The following is an 18,811-nucleotide window of genomic DNA, read 5'->3' as shown; positions in this document are numbered from 1 at the left end:
GAATTTTACTTTGTCTCTGCGATAAATGACTTTCATTCCATGGCAACCGCAGTGCGTGTAGAATCCACGCGTTTCGCAGCATTGCCTGCACGGCGGTATTTTTAGATGAATTATTTTTGGGAGCGACAGAGCGAAATTTATTTTTCATGCCATTTTCTATTCGTCATCTGATATATATGTTGTCCTTGCTGTGTGTAGAATGTGAACCGTCATGATATTCCTTAATTTTGATGGGTGGCCACTTTTCAAAAACAGCGCCCTCACATGGGCATTTTGAATACCAAGGAACACGCCTTTGACCATATATGGGCATACTTAGATTACAGGTGACTGTATACCTTTAACATTGATTGACGAAACTGCGGGATAAATGTGATGGATAACAAGGTTAGCGTGAATAAAGATAAGGGTTACTATGGACTATGGCGCGAAAACGGTACACTACTTCATGATCGGTTCTGACATTTTTCATAATACTTTACATATTGGGCTTAGTGTAGCAGGTAACAGTTGACATCCATCGCCTTACTATTTTTAGTTTCAGGACTCGTGCGTGGTAGCCTTGCGTCGTATAAATACGTAGTTATCTATCACAGCCACATCCTATTTATGGATTTTTCAAACGCCCAAACAGCACCCTGAATGGTGGCGGACGTTGAGTCAACATTCACCTAAACCGAGCGGACAGATAATCCAAAAATATTCGCAAGTACGGATAGACTGTGTGCGTGTGACCTTTTTGCTATTTGTTTAGTTTGTTATACATAATTATGATGGTGCGTAATAATTGACCGCTGATCGGTGATTAAAAATGGAATTCCCACTCATACTTTTGGATGTTGCCGCGTGTCCAGCAATTATAAAAAATAGACGTAGCGTTAAATATGCTCGTCTGTTTTAATGAACCATTTTACCTCATATGTTTGTGTAAAATCATGTCAGGACGTTCTCAAACGAGTATTATTTTTGAAGAAACATACCCTGTCTAAACTAAAAATGAGGTTTCTGGAGTGTTTGGGGGTATATGCAGAACATGTAAAACGATGGTTGTCCGTTTCGGACACCTTCAAATCTCTCTATTCGTCTTTTCCCCAAAAATGTCATGAAATTATGACAAATGTATGTTTGTCGAGCTGTCATCAGGTTCGTCGCATCAAATCAAATATCATAATTAGTGGCTCTAAACGCAAGGTCGTCCTCGTCGATCTCGGGAAACGACAAAGGTTGTCGTATTTGTATTCTGTGCAACCCGTTTATGAATAATTATAGCCACAAAGGGGGTCATCCGGTCTCCAGGGGTGTATGATCAACTGTTAAAATGGTACAATTCAACTTTTTTATATAAATTTTACTAAAACATTACGCTTAATGCAGAACAGGTATCATTGAACTTAGGTAATGAAATTAACACAAAGTAGATTACGCCCTCGATATTCCAATCGCATTGGTCCCTAGATGATGCAGCGTGCATTAATGAATAATGAAATATGCTGAGGTTAATTTTGTATCGGCAGCAAAAATGACCGGGCTGTGTATCGTTGATGTGACTGGTAGCAGCTGGTCGGTCATCCTCTATCCGGGTTGATTTTTGGTGACACCGTGTATTGGTACAGGGAAATGAGATGTAAAAACTGAACGGATGAAGTTCTCTGTCATTCGGTTAGGTGTGATCGAGTCACTGGGCAGGTAATGGTCTGAGTGGAGCGGGGCTTGGTCGCTCGCGTCCCACGGTCGAATCGTTCGGTTGATCGGAAAGTCGGATTCCTTCTTACCGTTGAAGATGCCGATTGTTACGCGTATTTTGTGCTGGAACAACACCAAGGAAGCCACACGCGCTGTTGCCATCTACGGGGCGGTAAGTGACACTTAGCTCAACGAAATATTCGGCCGCTTCAAATGAGCAAGGCAACTGAAAAACAACAATCGCTGACAAGCACGTTTGTTGTTTGTTTTTGTTGCACCAATTTTTAATGCATGTCACGGCAAGTATTCATTGATATTAAATTCTAAAAATATATGAACAGCAGCTACTGAATTATAAGTCATTTTATCGTTTTTTTCCACCATAAATAAATTTCCCCGAGCGGAAAGATACGAACATCAATGCCATTCGTCTTTCTTAAAATAAACAATACTGATAATTAATGTTTTGTTAAACTATTGCGCCAGTATTTTTGTATCCATGACCGCGTTGATTAAATTACTGACATCAACTTTCTTCGGCAAAGGTATTTTCGTTTTCATCGTGCTTTCCTACCGTTTGACATCAGTAATAATGAATCAATTTATTTGGCATTCATTGGCCGATTATACGAGGGGTTATGCATTAATGAGAGTTGGTTCTCATTGTTGTAAACAAAGTAGACAAGAATAACTTATTAAATCTGTCAGCTGGTAGTTTATTTCCGCCGTGTTTTGCGCGGATGATCAAACAACAATAATATCTCAATTAACTGTTGAAAACTTTTCCAGCTCTGGTAATAGTATTTTGAATCGTGTTCGGTTACGTTGTGATAGACACTCGCGTACAAATTTCGGTCGCGTTTACATAGAGACACGAGTTGCAAAAAGACCAAATCTTTACAATGAGTGACTCTTTTTAATTCATTGAGTGATAAACAAATAAATTGTTGCTGTTATATTTATGTGGAATGACGGCCTGACTTCCCGCGTTTTTCGATCGTCCAGAATTATGTGTTGAGAAGTGGCATATCCTGAGCTATTCAATGTCCTTTAACCCGACTGATTGTGATAGGGGGTTAATTAGTTCCCCATATTTGGTGACTAATAATTACAGTTACTATATAGTTCATAGAAATCAACGAATGGATCCCTCCGACCGACTCAGGCCTTGCATAAAATTTTAAGCCGCAAACGACGGAAAGACGATACATAGATCGCTGACATAGCATTGGAATGTTATTTTGTACCCATGCCCAAAATGGGAAAACTTACATGTATATAGTTCTATTGGCATTTTCTTATTGCTTGTTTTGTTTAAAGGGATACAGTCGTCGGAACTGCGCTCAAAGGTCGTATGGGACCCACACGACCAATGTAAAAACTGTATCTAAGCATGGTCCCTCCCAAGGTACGATGGTGATTGATGAAAGTTAAACATGTCTGTCATAATCTACATTGTATAATTTAAATGTTGCAGCTATGATGATGAGGTACATCTAGATATCGTGCACGAGATACCTCGTTTGTAAACAAGAAACTCGCACAGGCGCAGTTCCGACGGCTGTTTCCCTGTAACGTTATAGCAGCTCAAACTAAACGAACAATCGTCATGTCTCGCTCCGCTGTTACCTTTATGTCATATTCATTCGCCCGGAGGTTAATTAATTTGTGGCCTCATTATTATGCATCGTGACAGAACGACCATGCGGGTAGGGGTCTTTGCGGCATCGTCCGCCAAATGTACGGGTACACTCTGAACGTGAATAGTGCGTCAAAATATACATAGTGTTGTGATTGGATCGCAGTGACACGGGATAACACTCAGGTCATTGGCAGATACTGAAGTCAATTTGATCTTTTCATTTTACCTTGAAACCTTGTTTTGAGTCGACCGAGCGACTGACAGCCCTGCAACTGAGGTGTGGCAAAGATGTGCCAATGCCCTTTATGGCTTATAATAACGTCCAGGTCACTTTTAAACGTGTATGATCTACTTAATACTTCATCATGATTGAGTCTACGTCTCAGTTGACCTTTTATAAAAGTTGACTAAAATACAATGTATCTGGCACATTTTTAACAAACATTTGGTTGAATGTCTTCTTCAATTCATTACTGTAACTATCTAAGTACTGATCAATTGATTTTATATGTGTTTCTTACCGATCACATATTACATTAAACGATCATAGAGTTTTTAGGTTTTGCTTTGGAAAACGTGTACCTGAAGAAAGAAAAAGAGTGTTATCAGGGGATGACAGAAAAACACGACAATACAAGTGAATCTGAGAGTTTAGCTGCACCAAATTTATGATTCTCTTTCTTGTTATGACCCAATTGGCTGACATTGGTACTAGGCCTATTTGCCCGAATAGGGCCGCCAATATGTGACATCCCATACAATTTTCTCGTCGAAAAATTGAGAAGTTCCTCAGCTATCATCACTCGCCTCGGTCGCAGACGACACATCTTCTTAACGCGTTCTGTAATGAGCGCATGCGTAGACGGCACTTTCAAACTTCCCCAGTCAACAGTTGTGGCGAACTGTTAACCGGTTGACAGTTTTGGAAAATGTCAACCGATTACTTGCGCTTTGCATATATCAGCGTCAAAATGATGCGTACCACAAAGAACATGGAGTCTGGACGAGGTTTGTTACAAGACTTTTTGTTGTACATCACGTGAATGAGTCTAAGCCAATCACGATCCGTAAACGAGTAACACGTGAGGTGTAATAAGACGTATATTTTTTGCTTTTTTTCAGCTGCTATCTTTCGTCTACTTGTTCTGGTATATGCATTCTCTAACAATCCGACTGAATAAAAAGAGTGAAGATGGTGAGCTTAACATTTTCATTTCTAGAATAAATATTAATGTAATATTGATAGTTTGTGGCTACAAAACAGAGCGAGGATACAAATGTTTGCAACAAAGCCACATGACGTAAAATTGTCCATCAATAATTCCATCACCGAGAGTTTTAAAAAATTATTGAGATAATCAGTAACAACAGAGAGTTTTCCAACATCCCACGGGAAGTGCGTAGAAATTGTATCGTATTCAGACTTTTGACAAAGTCGACGCCTGTAACAAATAATCATCTGTATAAAAATTAGTTTCCAATACCATTCGAGCGTAAATTACTTTATTGTAATTAAAGCTACATCGTCATATCCAAGGTAAACTTTTAATATATGAATAGATAATAACACATGTAAATTATCTTATATTTATACATGTTCTTAACATGGCGGTATGTGAGAGAACTAATTTCATTAATGGATAAATAAATGAATAAATGAATAATTTATAAGAGATACAACAATGTTTCAAAATGCATTCAAATGACATTATCATATTTCCCAGACTTAGATGCACATGTATGAAGAGTTATATATCATGTGAACTGTGTAGTTATATTACGCAGAGACTAAATATTTTGTTGATTTTGTCTACTTTTGTACGCAGAATACTACGACAGATTGTACAAGCTATGGTTTACTATGATGTTTGTGTACTCCATATATTTCATCAACTCTTGTATTTTAATGGTCGGCGTTGAAAAAGTAAGTCACGTGTCAAATGCCAAAAAGTGACTTTGGCAAAAAAATAAGACTTTGCTCAAGATTTTTAGACCGCATATTGGAGAAATAAGAAATTGTCTTATTCTAAATACTGAGGATGAGTGAGATAAAAGGAATTTTCGGCGGAGAAAAAAAGCAACTAAAAAGGTCCTTCTCTCCTCATAAGGGTAAATTTAGAAGTAACCCTTCAAAATGTTCCAATTTCTCATATCCAACAACATTCTCAGTTAATAAATATGGATGTGTACCTATTCATACATCGTAACAGAACAGATACATGTACGTCTTGTTTGCGAAAAAAACAAAACAGCTGTTTGTTTAAACTGGTTCAACAGACTATTTTTGGAGTACATGTATACGAGCACAGAACAGCAATAAGGGCGGGGCTCGCTATCAATAAGAGTAGAGGTCAATGTCATCGGCATTTGCAATTACAAGCATGGGAAGAATTTAGATGAAGGCATACTTCAATCGATTTCGAGTTAAAATATCACACGAAGATGAAAATACATAAATTTCCTATTCGTATATTAATGACAACATTGCACTCATAGGTACAAATCTCTTCTGTTTCCCACCCTATATTTATTGTTTCGTTTAACATTTGCAAACACTCCACAAACCCTATTGATTGCAAATTTAATAGTGGTTATAGTTCCACAACAAAGCTGGTCTTCAATGAACCTGATCTGTGAATCACTCAATCTCTTTTGGTTCTTTACTCCTTGGTGGTAAAAGATTACCCTAGAATATCGTACACACATCATTATTATACTCCCTTTTAAAATGTTGTTCAAAAAATGATGAATTATTATTAATATCTTTTCCTATGAAAGGGTACGCGTCCCTTGCTGATAAACTATCTGATCTTCCTGATTTTCTACGAGATGATGGACACTGCACATATCGGCTACATCATACATATATACGTAAGTTACCTATCTATCTATCTATCTTTGTATGTATCAATGTATCTATCTATGTATCTATCTATCTATGTATGTGTGTAGGTAGCTCGCTTGCTACATGTAACTAACTATATAGGTAGCTAGGTATAGGTAATTTGCTGGCTAACTGGATAGGCAGCTATGAGTAAGTAGGTAGCTAGGTGGACGGGAAGTGATCGAAAAGGGCTGAAATGAAATTAACTCAAGGAACAGAAATATACAATCTAAGTTTTCGTCCCACGGCTGCGTTTTTGTGCTTTCGTGCCTGAAAACATTTTGATTCTCATTATCTGTCTCTTCCATTCCCATGATAAATTCATTGTTATCGTTCGAAGAAAAACGCGCCCATTAATATTACATCCCCGTATCTGTTTTATCAAGCCTTTACAATCTCACGAATTTATATCGACACACTAGTAAGACTTTAATTTTTATTTCTGTTGCAGGGTGGAAACACTGAGGCAATTATGCAAATAGCCTTCTATGTTTATACATTCTTAATGAACGTAAGTCAGTGTTTGTTGAAAGGGGCCTTACCCTAACGTTTTCTGCTGTTTCCCCTGCTTTGCATATGGAAAATGTCAGTGAATCTTCACACGCACACATATCTTGACAAGGTCAAGTTATCATGCATATACTTTATATATAGATTTCATTATATAGTGTCTGTTTATATGGGGAGACAAAGCTTTCCGAGTTAAAAAAATTATGATAGCACAATTTTATTTATTTATTTATTTATTTATTTATTTATTTATTTATTTATTTATTTATTATTTATTTATTTATTTATTTATTTATTTATTTATTTATTATTTATTTATCTATCTATCTTTTTATCTATTTGTCTATCTATCTATCTATCTATTTATTATCAATTTTTAATTCATTTATATATTATGCATGTACTGTATGTATGTAGGTATTTATGTATTTCTTTATTTTCTATTATTTATCGATTCAATTTATTTATGTAGGTATTTATGTATTCACTAATTTATATACATCATATACTGACTTCATAAACTTTATTCATTTTCACTTAGATTCCAATTTTTATCATAATATTATCCGAGTATCAAAGAACAACTGAACTGAATAAAACAGCGGCTGTTGAAGACAAACGACAAGCGGTAAGACACTCTATAATATACTCTCGCTGCTTACTCTCAACATACAGCTAGTGACACAAACAGGGAACAAATACTTTAGACTTGTTGAATGTGTTAACCTTTCGTTCCATTCATATGCATCTAATTAGTGTAAAATTGCCATTTGGATGATCTTGCCGAATCTGTATGCCTTTGCTTTGCTATGCTTAAGTTAACACGTACCAAAGCTTTGCACAACCTCTGACCTTGCTCTTGCTGAGCTATCTTAACGGCACCTTGTTGGCTTCCTCTGCTGTATTTGAAAATTACAATGTATCTATCTTGCGTCTTCTTTCTTTTAGGAAACCTCCAATGTTCAGCCTGTACAGCATATTGCGTAATGGCACTATTTATCTGTGTTCCATATCTGCTGTTGGCCACCATCACATCTTATAAGTATCTGCTTTATATGCACTGTCATCACGCTGCACAATAATCAAGTCTATATTTAGCTCAAGGTTTTCATTATTTTTAATTTTTTAAAAGAGTTTATTTTTACATGTATGTAACATTATTCAGAGCAAACCACTGCTATCTTCCTCTACTGATTGCGTTGTAAAATGCCTTAGTGGTAAATCCCTAGCGATAAATAATCGAAATGGAAATGTACACATGTATATACATAGATATATACATACACATATAGATATATAGATAGATAGATACATACATACATACATACATACATACATACATACATACATACATACATACATACATACATACATACATACATACATACATACATACATACATACATACATACATACATACATACATACATACATACATACATACATACATACATACATACATACATACACATACATACATACATACATACATACATACATACATACATACATACATACATACATACATACATACATACATATTTATGAACCTTTAACATGTTGACCTCATGTATAGATATTTATATTTATATATATATATATTATATATACTCTTTCATTGTTGTTTTTGCAAAACCTTTATTGTACTTTATGATCAAGATCCCAACTGGGATACGATTTCAATAAAGGCTTACTTTACTTTACTTTACTTTACTACATACATACATACATACATACATACATACATACATACATACATACATACATACATACATACATACATACATACATATACATACATACATACATACATACATACATACATACATACATACATACATACATACATACATACATACATACATACATACATACATACATACATACATACATATTTATGAACCTTTAACATGTTGACCTCATGTATAGATATTTATATTTATATATATATATATATATTATATATACTCTTTCATTGTTGTTTTTGCAAAACCTTTATTGTACTTTATGATCAAGATCCCAACTGGGATACGATTTCAATAAAGGCTTACTTTACTTTACTTTACATACATACATACATACATACATACATACATACATACATACATACATACATACATACATACATACATACATACATACATACATACATACATACATACATACATACATACATACATACATACATACATACATACATACATACATACATACATACATACATACATACATACATACATACATACATACATACATACATACATACATACATACATACATACATACATACATACATACATACATACATACATACAGAAAAACTCAGAAGATAGACAAACTGACAGACAGACATACATAGCTGCTGCCCTTCATACTGCTGTATTCATAACATAACATGACTATGTCTTTGCAAAATGCTGCTGCTATGTGATCTAATAATCTCCGATGAAAAACCCTTATTGTTACATTTTGAAATGCATTAAATGATAAAAATGTTTAAGAACGCTCACAGGCCACCCTCTTAAGTTGTCTTGGCTTTCATAGCATGCATACAAAGAGGGATTTCTAAATTAAGAAATATATATGTAATTCATATATTATTCAAGAGTGTGGGAGATGCTCTGGCTAGTTTTTAACTTTTTGTGTGGACTTGTCGGCTTGTTGAGACAGCGAGACGCAGACAGGGAGACAACTTGAAGGATATATATTGAGAGCAAAATGAGAGTCTTAGTTTACAGCACACATTTTGTAAAACTTTAAGGGTCATGGGCAACGTCAAATGGGATAAAAGATGATGTTAGCTTAAACCATAGACCCTAGAGAAACCTAGTTTTCTGTACCGTCTGTCTGTGCTTAAACCTTGCTCAGTTTCCGACTATGATTGTACGAATTAGGCGAGTGGCCCCCATAAGAAGGATATATATATATATATATATATATATATATATATATATATATATATATATATATATATATATATATATATATATATATATATATATATATATATCAGGTGTTATCTAAGGGTAGGTATCTGTTCAATAAAAAGTGAAATTGATATCAAAAAACATAACTTCAAGTATGATATAGCATTGTCATTTTGTAATAGTACGACATACAAATCTCAGGCGTATCTCAGGATAGGTAGGTGTATAATAGAAAAGTAAGAAATGGTTTAATGAAATTACCTCAAGTATAATATTATAATAGCAGTCCAGTTTTTAATTATTCACGCCTTAGTATATATGAGTAATATATCTTTATAATTATTTGATAATGATTTACATATTAAAGGCTTTACTTTGTTCCAATTTTATCCCCTGTAGCGAGTCAGTCTCGGTCATAGAAGAAAATTGACTGTAGACAACTTTTTGCTCGTTCAATAACAATTCTTGCTGAATATACATTACAGCAAAGATCATCGAAGCTTGACAGTTGCCTATATGTTACGTTTACTTTTTGTGCCGCACGCAAACGTTGTGTAGATAACGTAATGAGATAAAAAGAATCGAGTCTTTTGACAACACTCCTGGTAGACAAAAATTAATACAACACACGCAGGCAGACGCCTAATAGTACCAGTTTTTTTATTAGACGCACAGATAAACAGTGAGTTGAATAGATGCAGTCACTCAGACGTTTGTTCACACAGACAGAACTGTAACTTTATATCTACATAGCTTGTGCGTGATACACAAAAAGTGAACGTAACATACAGGCAACTGTCCAGCCTGGATTATCGTCCCTTTAAGATTGTTTACCCAACAATGATAGCATAGTCTTGGAGCAGTATTTTTGTAGACCAGTATCAGTATTTTAGAGTGTATTTTATTACCAAACTGTATGTACAAATGTAGTGATATATGGATAATGTAGTAATATCGGATAACTGTTTTTGCATTGCATTTTCGCAAATAAAGGTTTAATTGTGATTCGCTGCATTCCTATTGTTTTATTATTGTACAATTCAGTGTAACCCCTTTGTTAAATGACTATTACATGTTTGTAATATGTGTGGATATTTTAGATTTAGAAACGCCAGCAGATCAGCGAGGGGAAAATCAGTTCAAGGCGGCAATGATGAAAACATGACGTCAAAAGTAGCATTTATTTATTTTGTTTATTTGTTTATTATTCATAGATTTTTTTATTTTTTATTCATCTATATATTTATTTATCTACATTCTTTCATTTATGTATGTTTGTATGAATGCAATAATACGCATTTATTTCTTTATGAATATTTTGATTTTATTTACTTTGTTTGTTTGCTTGCTTGCTTGCTTGCTTGCTTGCTTGTAAGTATGAAAATCCAAATCGAAGTCTGCTCATCGAGCCTGAATAATGCCAGTACTTTGTGCACTTCATGTACGTCGCCTTGACCAACAATGGCCAAACGCAACGTCAATATTATAACCTATGTCATTGTCGAAAGATCAGCGATCTAGTGACATGTAACTTACCAAGCTATGTCTAACTTTTAAACGATGAATCAGGAGATGGGGACTATTTTTGTGAAGATAACAATTTTGCATCCAGCAAGAGTGATACCCTATCGAAACATAATGTTTCATAACCATTAGAGATATCTTTCTCACAATATGTAGTGTCAATGTTCCAGTCATTCTGCCGCTCAAGATTAAACTCATATGTGCATTACATTAAAAAGCTGTGCACATGCCGAAAGGTGCTGAAACACTGGTAGGATCTTGGCAACCTGAAACGACATTAGAAGTGAACACAACCGACGTACATAGATAAAGAGGGTCACGATAACGTCTTTATCGCAAACAGAGATGGAAATGTGGTAGACATTAGTGCTCTGTAAAAAGCATTGTTCATGATAGGGCCCTCTACAATCATAGTTAAAGAATCCATTAGTGAGACGTACATATAGAACAGGGAAGCCCTTAAACTCACTTTACCAGCAAGATGTTTTTTTCAAAAGCTAAATAGTACAGAATTGTTCAAGTGTTTAATGAAGATTCGAGTCCGTTAATACTAACATCTCGTTAACATGAACAGCTCGGGAATTTTGACGTTGAGATGGACGAGGCTACGTCTTGCCCGGACGAGGATGACTGGTCCCCATATGGTGCTGATTTGAAGACTGGCGGCCTCCCTGGCTACAAAAAGAAATATCCTAGCAAGAAGTCAAAGAATGAGCAGATCGAAGGACAGGAAAATGCGGTCTTTCCGGACGAAAAAGAGCTTGCCCGGACCGAAATGGAATCAGCTGTTTCCGTTAAAGGTCCCTTGGTCGAAGATATGACAAAACAGAGAGAAACACAAACGGTAACAATGTGAAAGGGCGGGCTCTTTCCTTTGACGCTAAGATAATTGTGCCAACCCTCTTTGGTGTTATCATGGTCCATGGTGTTATGTAAGGCTTCCATGACAAAATTTTGTCTATAAAAAGGAAAACATCGGGCAAAAACCTTTAGCTGTACGTCGGAAACAGTTCAAAAATTTCAATATTCAAACCATTTTATATCTCCGACCCATTACTTTCGATAGCCAACCAGTGTCTGTTTACCAGAAAGCAGAGGTGAATGGTTTGCGAATATTTACTTAAATTTGAATTTTGTTGCTCTCCGAACTAACTGCACTTTTCGAACTCTCCGAGCCAAGTCTCAGATGCTATCTTTTTTCTTTTAACTGTTTTTGTATTAAGCAAAAGTGAATTTTACGATTTAGTTCGACTTTAGCAAACGAATACATACTCTCGTGTTACTGAAGGGAGTCTGGAATACTGTAGCATTTTCGTTGGCAAATGATACAGCAAATTTTTCTATGCTAGTAGAACGACCGTCCCTCCTTTAGATGCATATTTAATCTATCTGTTCGTGATTGATTATTGAATATCTGTTTATCTTTTTGCATGTTTTTCGATAAGGTTTGAAATCAAGCTCAACTTATGTGGAAAATGCTTACCAAAATGTGATCACGGAAAGTCTTTCAAACGTTGGCGACGAAAGCACAATTTAAACTTTAACAACGCAATAATTTTTGAGTTGCAACTCAAATGTGACCGCCATAAAAACACGCGTAAGCACCTGAATTTATCGACCAAATCCACCACCAAGAATACAAAGGGTGAAATTTGCTAAGACACCTCTCTAATGGTCGGGTGATATTTTTCTGGTATGCAAAATGCAAAAAGATGCAGCTAATGGGGCTTTGTCAACTTAATTATCGTCCGTCAGTGACTACTGATAACTTTTCGCATTCCTCGGCAGGTATTGTAAATGTGTCAGTGATTTTCTGTTGATATGAATGAAAAAAGCAAGTTTTTACCTGTCACCCTGTTAATAATACAGGTCACAGATTCCACCATAACACTATACAGGCAATAATTACGATGTGCAATTTCCCTCAAAACTACAAAACGTATGCCGGAGATTATTGTGTTAAGACAAAACTTGAGTTGAGAGCAACTTGAAAATTCTTCTCCAACTACAGAACTTATCAGCTTGGCTTTGCTTGAGTAGATTTTGCAAGAAACGTCCAATTTACAAAATAGATGACGATGTGCAACTTTCGATTGTATCTATACGCTGACCGTTTCTCTCGTATTGACATGTACACCGTACATGTGTTTACCGACTAATGGTATACATGTTTTTCTTAATGCATAGGAGTCGGTGTTAGTTGAACCTCAAAAATCTGAAGTGCCCCATGCCACTACGGAGCAACAACAACAGCCGACGAAATCAGCGAAACCATCGCCCCCACCACGAGGTGCAAGTTCGCTGTCCGCATCGCGACGACGCCGACTCCCGATGACACCGCCGCCACGGCCGCCTCCGCAGAATCATCGGCATCCCAAGCGCTACGGTCTCGCCGCCAAGACCTCCGACACCGGAATCGTCGCTGGCTGTGATAGGTGCAACAAAAGTATGAACGCACAACAAGGAAGTCAATGACAATGACAAATCTCGCGAGATTATGGCTCCGCGATACCTTGCGACATGGAGCAACCAAATGAATCCATTCGTTCGGGGACGGGTAGACTCGTAGAAACGCATACATTGATGATGTAAATTCTCGCGAGATGATTCCTAATGCTGGGAAGTAAGTCTACCGAAAAGACAAGCGCGAATTCCGTAGCCTCAAAATGGCTGTGATGGCCATGACTGAAGAAAGAGCGTAAGCTTAAACCGGACAGAGGTTGTATTACATAAAATGTGGGACACGGCTACATATCAAATATGGTTTTCTGTGTTCGGTACAACAGTATCGTAAACATTTATAATTAAGTATTTATCATAGGTAATAATTAGGTAAATTGTAGTTTTGGGTGCATAGATGATAGAGCATTGAACTCGGTCACCAAGTGATTATTAATATGACGCTAAGCCTCCTGAACCATTTCGGGATGTTGGCGGTGCGCCCTCTATGGTAAATTGTGACCGTTATTCCTGGCATATGCATGCATTGAAAATTTGCCTATACTATTTAAGTAATCATGTGTGCACGATAACTGAACGATTTAAGAGAACAATATAACAAAGTACATAAATTATATTCAAATATGTCAGATATTTTCACAAGATTTATAACCGCTAAACCTAACATTAGCAGGTTGATAGTCACGCTCGTTGATACGCGTTAATTTGTGTTCGAGGAATTTTGATTAAATACATTTGAAATGCACACCATTATAAGCCAAGGTCTTTTTATCGCCATGTTATTCTGTTTTACTGGAACGCCCAAATTAAACCGATATGCCTGAAAAAAATAATGGGTAAAATTATTGTTGATTCTGTTCGCTGAACTTTGAAATTCGTTACTTTACACAAATTCACGTTTGCTTTCGCTGGCCCGGCACCTCGTAGACTAACAACAACATTTTGAGTGTTGACTGTCTTAGAATTAGCTTCTTTTTCGCGTCATACATTTTCCAGAGAAAATTTCTGTGTCCTTTCCACGGTAAACGGTAAAAATAAAGCGACATAATTGTGCAATTATGGCCGATGTCCCATCACTATGGATAAAATTGTGTGACAAGTCTAAATTATTTTCTTGAATTTACATCTCAGAGACCAATGGGTCAAGGTCGGAATTTGTACGTTCATCCACGGCATACTGTCTTCGGCCACGGCGTTGTCTAACACACCGAATGACAGCAGTGCGCCATGGTCTTGCTTTCATAGTGTAAGATTGGTTTTATTTTAAGTTAGTATGCGCCTCGAAAGTGAAAGGATTTAAACTTTTGCTCAAACTTTCCTCAATGGTACTTTCAACCATTCTCTTACCAAATCAACAATAAAAATATGGGGTCGCAGTGCAAAGTTTGGAACTAGGGAAACAAATTACCCAACATTTTGCGATATGGGCCGCCATTGTTTGGGGAAATTGAATTTTGGATTTTCGAACACCTAAGACTGTGAAAGTTTTCTTTTTTTCCAAGAGCTTTAAAATGAGCCTTCATAAGTGGTACATCAGAAAAGAATTGTAGAAATTTGAGAGTCCGACTATCTGTCCCCGTGGCGGTGCGTCACGTGACCACGTTACCCGGTAATATCATATTAACAGACGTCATAAATGTTTATCGTTTGCGTCCTCGTGTCGTTCTGATCATCAGGTCAGAGCAAGGAGGAATAATATCTGAATAATATCTGAGTAACCATTTGACGCACGAATAATGAAAAAAGAAATAGTTGCATATTTCAGCCCATTTCACTCTTTTAAAGTTGTCCTCTTCGGGCTATTTGTCGGAAACTGCCGGCAAAGTTCAAGTACTGCAGAACTTTCTTTCTTTTTCCTCGTCTCTTCTGATTACACCGGTATACGGTACTGCAGTTTTTTTTATTTCCATACACGCTTGGACGTCCGTTAATCGTCCCCGAACTTTGCGAACTGAATGCCTCTGTAACTCTGTAAAGAAGACGATGCGGCTATATTTTAGATAAACCTTAAAAGCAATTATTGATATGCACTGTAGCAGTCTGCTTCACGTTGGTTTTAGCACGGTCCCTCACAAAAGGGGCCGTGGTTTAAGCGAGAAATACCCCCCCGTAAACATCACCATGTACAGCCGGTGGTTATTGTTACGTTGATTAACAAATATGAAGTGAAATTCAAATTAAGTTCGAGCAAATTTGATCTACATTCATTACGTGTCGTTACATAACTTGACGGATAGCTAAACAAGGACGATGTGTCACTATCGTTACATTCTAGAACCAATACGAGGGATTATTTTACACTCTAACGCCATATTTTAAATAGCCCAACGCCCAGTTGTCGTCGACGGAGCATGCATGTAGTCAAACCAACGTGCTTAAAAGAGACAAGTTGTAAAAATAAATACCAAAAGCACTAATATAGGGACAATACAGTATAACAAATATGCTAAAACATATGAAATACATAAACATTATGGCTTCTCACAATCCGAGGGCCCAATGATGAGGGCGCTGTTTGGAAACCAGCCTCGTCGCATGCATTGACTGATAATATACAGTGATCACTGACTTTTGCCACACTCATCAACTTAAGGAAGGCAACAGTGTGAACTGCGAGTCTCTTTAGTCAAAGGAATGAGCGAGGAAAAAATCACGTCTGGTTGTTTGGACATATGAAGAGTTGAATTATAATATGTTTTCATAGCGATGTTTTATACACAATGTTAGTCATTGTATAACTTTGGAAGGTTGAACATGATATTCCTCTTTTCAAAACTTCTTTGTAATGGCACTATTGAAAATATGTAAATACGTTACGCTTTGGTAGCATTGTACTTACGGTGAAAAATATTTTGAACATGCCAGGACCAGCCATTTATTTTTTCTATCGAAGTACTTATAGGGGAACGAAAGACTTTCTAATATCTCGCTCTAAGGTGAGTCCGTCGGCTTATATCTAAAGTTATAACGCGTGAGTTGGTATAGGGTTAGGTAAAGTTTTGTAAACTTGTTAATGTGCACTTGAAGGACAAAAAAATATGAATATTTGATGGCCACGGGGCCAAAATGGCGTCGACTTTTCAATCGCTCACTTCCGTCGGTCAACTACTAGGGGGACCCATAGTTTCTCAGTTGTCAGAGCTGAGAGCATAATACTTGTTTCCAACTTGAACTCACGATTTCTTGATTGTAATTTTAGGCTGTAAGAATTGTTTTATGTTCTCAGCGATTCAAATCGTTATAAATGATTGCATTTCGGCAGTTTATGGTATGTTTAATGCATCATCGTCAACTTGGCTGTGGCGCTGTTAATCGGCCACGGTCAGTTTCTACACGGTGCCTCCAGATAGAGGGACCGTGGTTTCTCCAACTGGTAATGCACTGGCGCTCTGAAATGGAAATCACATTTTTCTGACTTTCATCTGGCACGGTATTTTCTGAGTGGAAATGGCATCATACGCAGTTAGCATGACAGTAAATGTTTGACGGAAAGTGAAACAGCCATTAAATTTGTCCGACTCATCATATAAAAGAAACGCAAAGCAGAAACAAGAACGTGAGTAGTACTCTACTCTCTAGCCGTCATTCACATCAATTCTCATATGGCGAAGGAAGTCAAAACCCGCAATGCACGGTCAATTTAAACGGATTTACCATGTATTCTCACAAATGAAATTAACATAAATGGTCATGCCAATCAAGTCCAGAGCTACTGTGGAGTACAGCGTCATGGTTTTATTTGACCGTTCAACACACGCCTTTTTTAAAAATATAAAAAAGTCAAAGATGTTACGTCATGCGTAAATTTGATTTCTAGTACTCTTTGCTCACCCTCAAATCCTGCAGCCAACCAATCAATTGTAGTAATTTTGATGAAAATGACGCGATTTCAACCGCAGATTAGTTCCAGCATGTTTAAATATTGATACGACATCCCCAACGATAAAAATCAGGGGTCACCGTGCAAATCTTGGAACTAGCGGAACAAATTACCCAACATTTTGCGATATTTAAAATTCAAAATGGCCGCCATTCCTGTGTTAACTCTATGAAGAAAAATAAACTTTTCGATTTACGAAAAACTAAGCCGCAGAAAAGTTTTTGTATACAAAGAGCTTTAAAATGAACACCCACAAGTGGTATACCAGAAAAGAATTGTAAAAGTTTGAGAGTCCGAATATCTGTCCCCGAGGCACGATCTACCTTAAGGTGAAGTACTACGAATTACGTCAAAATTAAGTTGTGGTGTCATTTTCTTGAAACTTTACACAAATATTCTTGGAAGTTGTGCAAGTGCAAAATGAAATAAAAAATGGGGGTCACCACGCTCGTTTCCATGGAAACAGACGTTAAAATGGCGTCGTTAGAAATAAATAAAATGATATAATTCACTTAAACTAAAGAAAGCAATTATAAAACGCTTAGCAAATGAGTTAATTTTAATAAATACCAAGACTTAAGATCCATATCTATCGAATATATAGTTTTTATGATGTTTGTGAAGTAATTTAACATAAGTATCGATTACAAAATGACGATATCGAAATTATATCACTACATAATTTTCGAACTTTCTTCCTGTCGCTTTGAATGGTGTCATTTTGACCAAACTTGGCGAATAAACTCCTGACATAATACCATTTAGTTTACATTTTTATAAAAGGTGTGTCACCACGCTACTTTTTACAATATCTCCAGGTGAATGGGTAAATTGCGCCATATAAATGGGAGAGAAATGTTAATTTTGCGCTCATATTGAATAAAAACCAGCTCCTAGGGGGTCAAAATATGACAAGGTTATAGGTCACATGTATTTCTAAGACACTGGGTCAAAAAATTAGGTAAAAGCGCAATTTCAACAATGACAGGTGATGTCAAATACATGCGCTACAAAATAACCCATTTGCGGCAGGATGGAGTTAAATTCTGCGCAGAAACGTTCTAAAGCGTGTGCGCGTCCGAATTCGTCGCCCTTTACCTGAAGTAAGAAAACTATGCACTGCTTTGAGCGTTTGAAATAAATAATGAAAGGTCAATCTAATTTGATCGTTAAGTTTGAATTCTAAACGGCACGATCGCTACCAAGGCCAACTACGTTTAACTTTAACCTCAATCTTGCGAGCAGTGCTTTCGTGAATCACAAATACATGTACACCAAAGTTGAACACAAAACTTTACTTT

General features: G+C 36.5%; 2 protein-coding genes across 4 annotated transcripts in view; both read left to right on the top strand.

The window, feature by feature from the left end:
• The first annotated feature begins 1,529 nt into the window (after positions 1-1,529).
• LOC139129017 (uncharacterized) lies at positions 1,530-14,633 on the top strand. Its single transcript, XM_070694695.1, has 8 exons — positions 1,530-1,855; positions 4,448-4,520; positions 5,152-5,249; positions 6,104-6,196; positions 6,661-6,720; positions 7,261-7,347; positions 11,745-12,014; positions 13,358-14,633. Exons 1-8 carry the CDS (start codon positions 1,781-1,783, stop codon positions 13,643-13,645), a joined length of 1,044 nt encoding a protein of 347 aa, XP_070550796.1. The 5' UTR covers positions 1,530-1,780; the 3' UTR covers positions 13,646-14,633.
• A 1,803-nt stretch (positions 14,634-16,436) lies between these two features.
• The window catches only part of LOC139129015 (uncharacterized), a 12,005-nt gene continuing 9,630 nt past the window's right edge, over positions 16,437-18,811 (top strand). The window contains exon 1 of one of the 3 annotated variants that reach the window (XM_070694692.1): positions 16,437-16,566. The gene's annotated coding sequence lies outside the window, so the exon portion shown is untranslated. The remainder of the gene's footprint in view (positions 16,567-18,811) is intronic. The other 2 variants (XM_070694690.1, XM_070694691.1) reach the window with 2 other exon arrangements.

This window comes from Ptychodera flava, unplaced genomic scaffold, assembly GCF_041260155.1.
Source record: "Ptychodera flava strain L36383 unplaced genomic scaffold, AS_Pfla_20210202 Scaffold_84__1_contigs__length_488627_pilon, whole genome shotgun sequence".
NCBI classification, from domain to species: Eukaryota; Metazoa; Hemichordata; class Enteropneusta; family Ptychoderidae; genus Ptychodera; species Ptychodera flava.
Note: the sequence above shows the minus strand (reverse complement) of the source record. Positions and strands in the feature narration are given on the sequence as shown.

Excerpts from the sequence above, each read along its gene's own strand:
- LOC139129017 (XM_070694695.1), top strand. The coding sequence starts at position 1,781 with ATGCCGATTGTTACGCGTATTTTGTGCTGGAACAACACCAAGGAAGCC. Across the intron at positions 1,856-4,447 it reads CTGTTGCCATCTACGGGGCG|CTGCTATCTTTCGTCTACTT; the intron begins GTAAGTGACACT and ends GCTTTTTTTCAG. Across the intron at positions 7,348-11,744 it reads TTGAAGACAAACGACAAGCG|CTCGGGAATTTTGACGTTGA; the intron begins GTAAGACACTCT and ends TAACATGAACAG.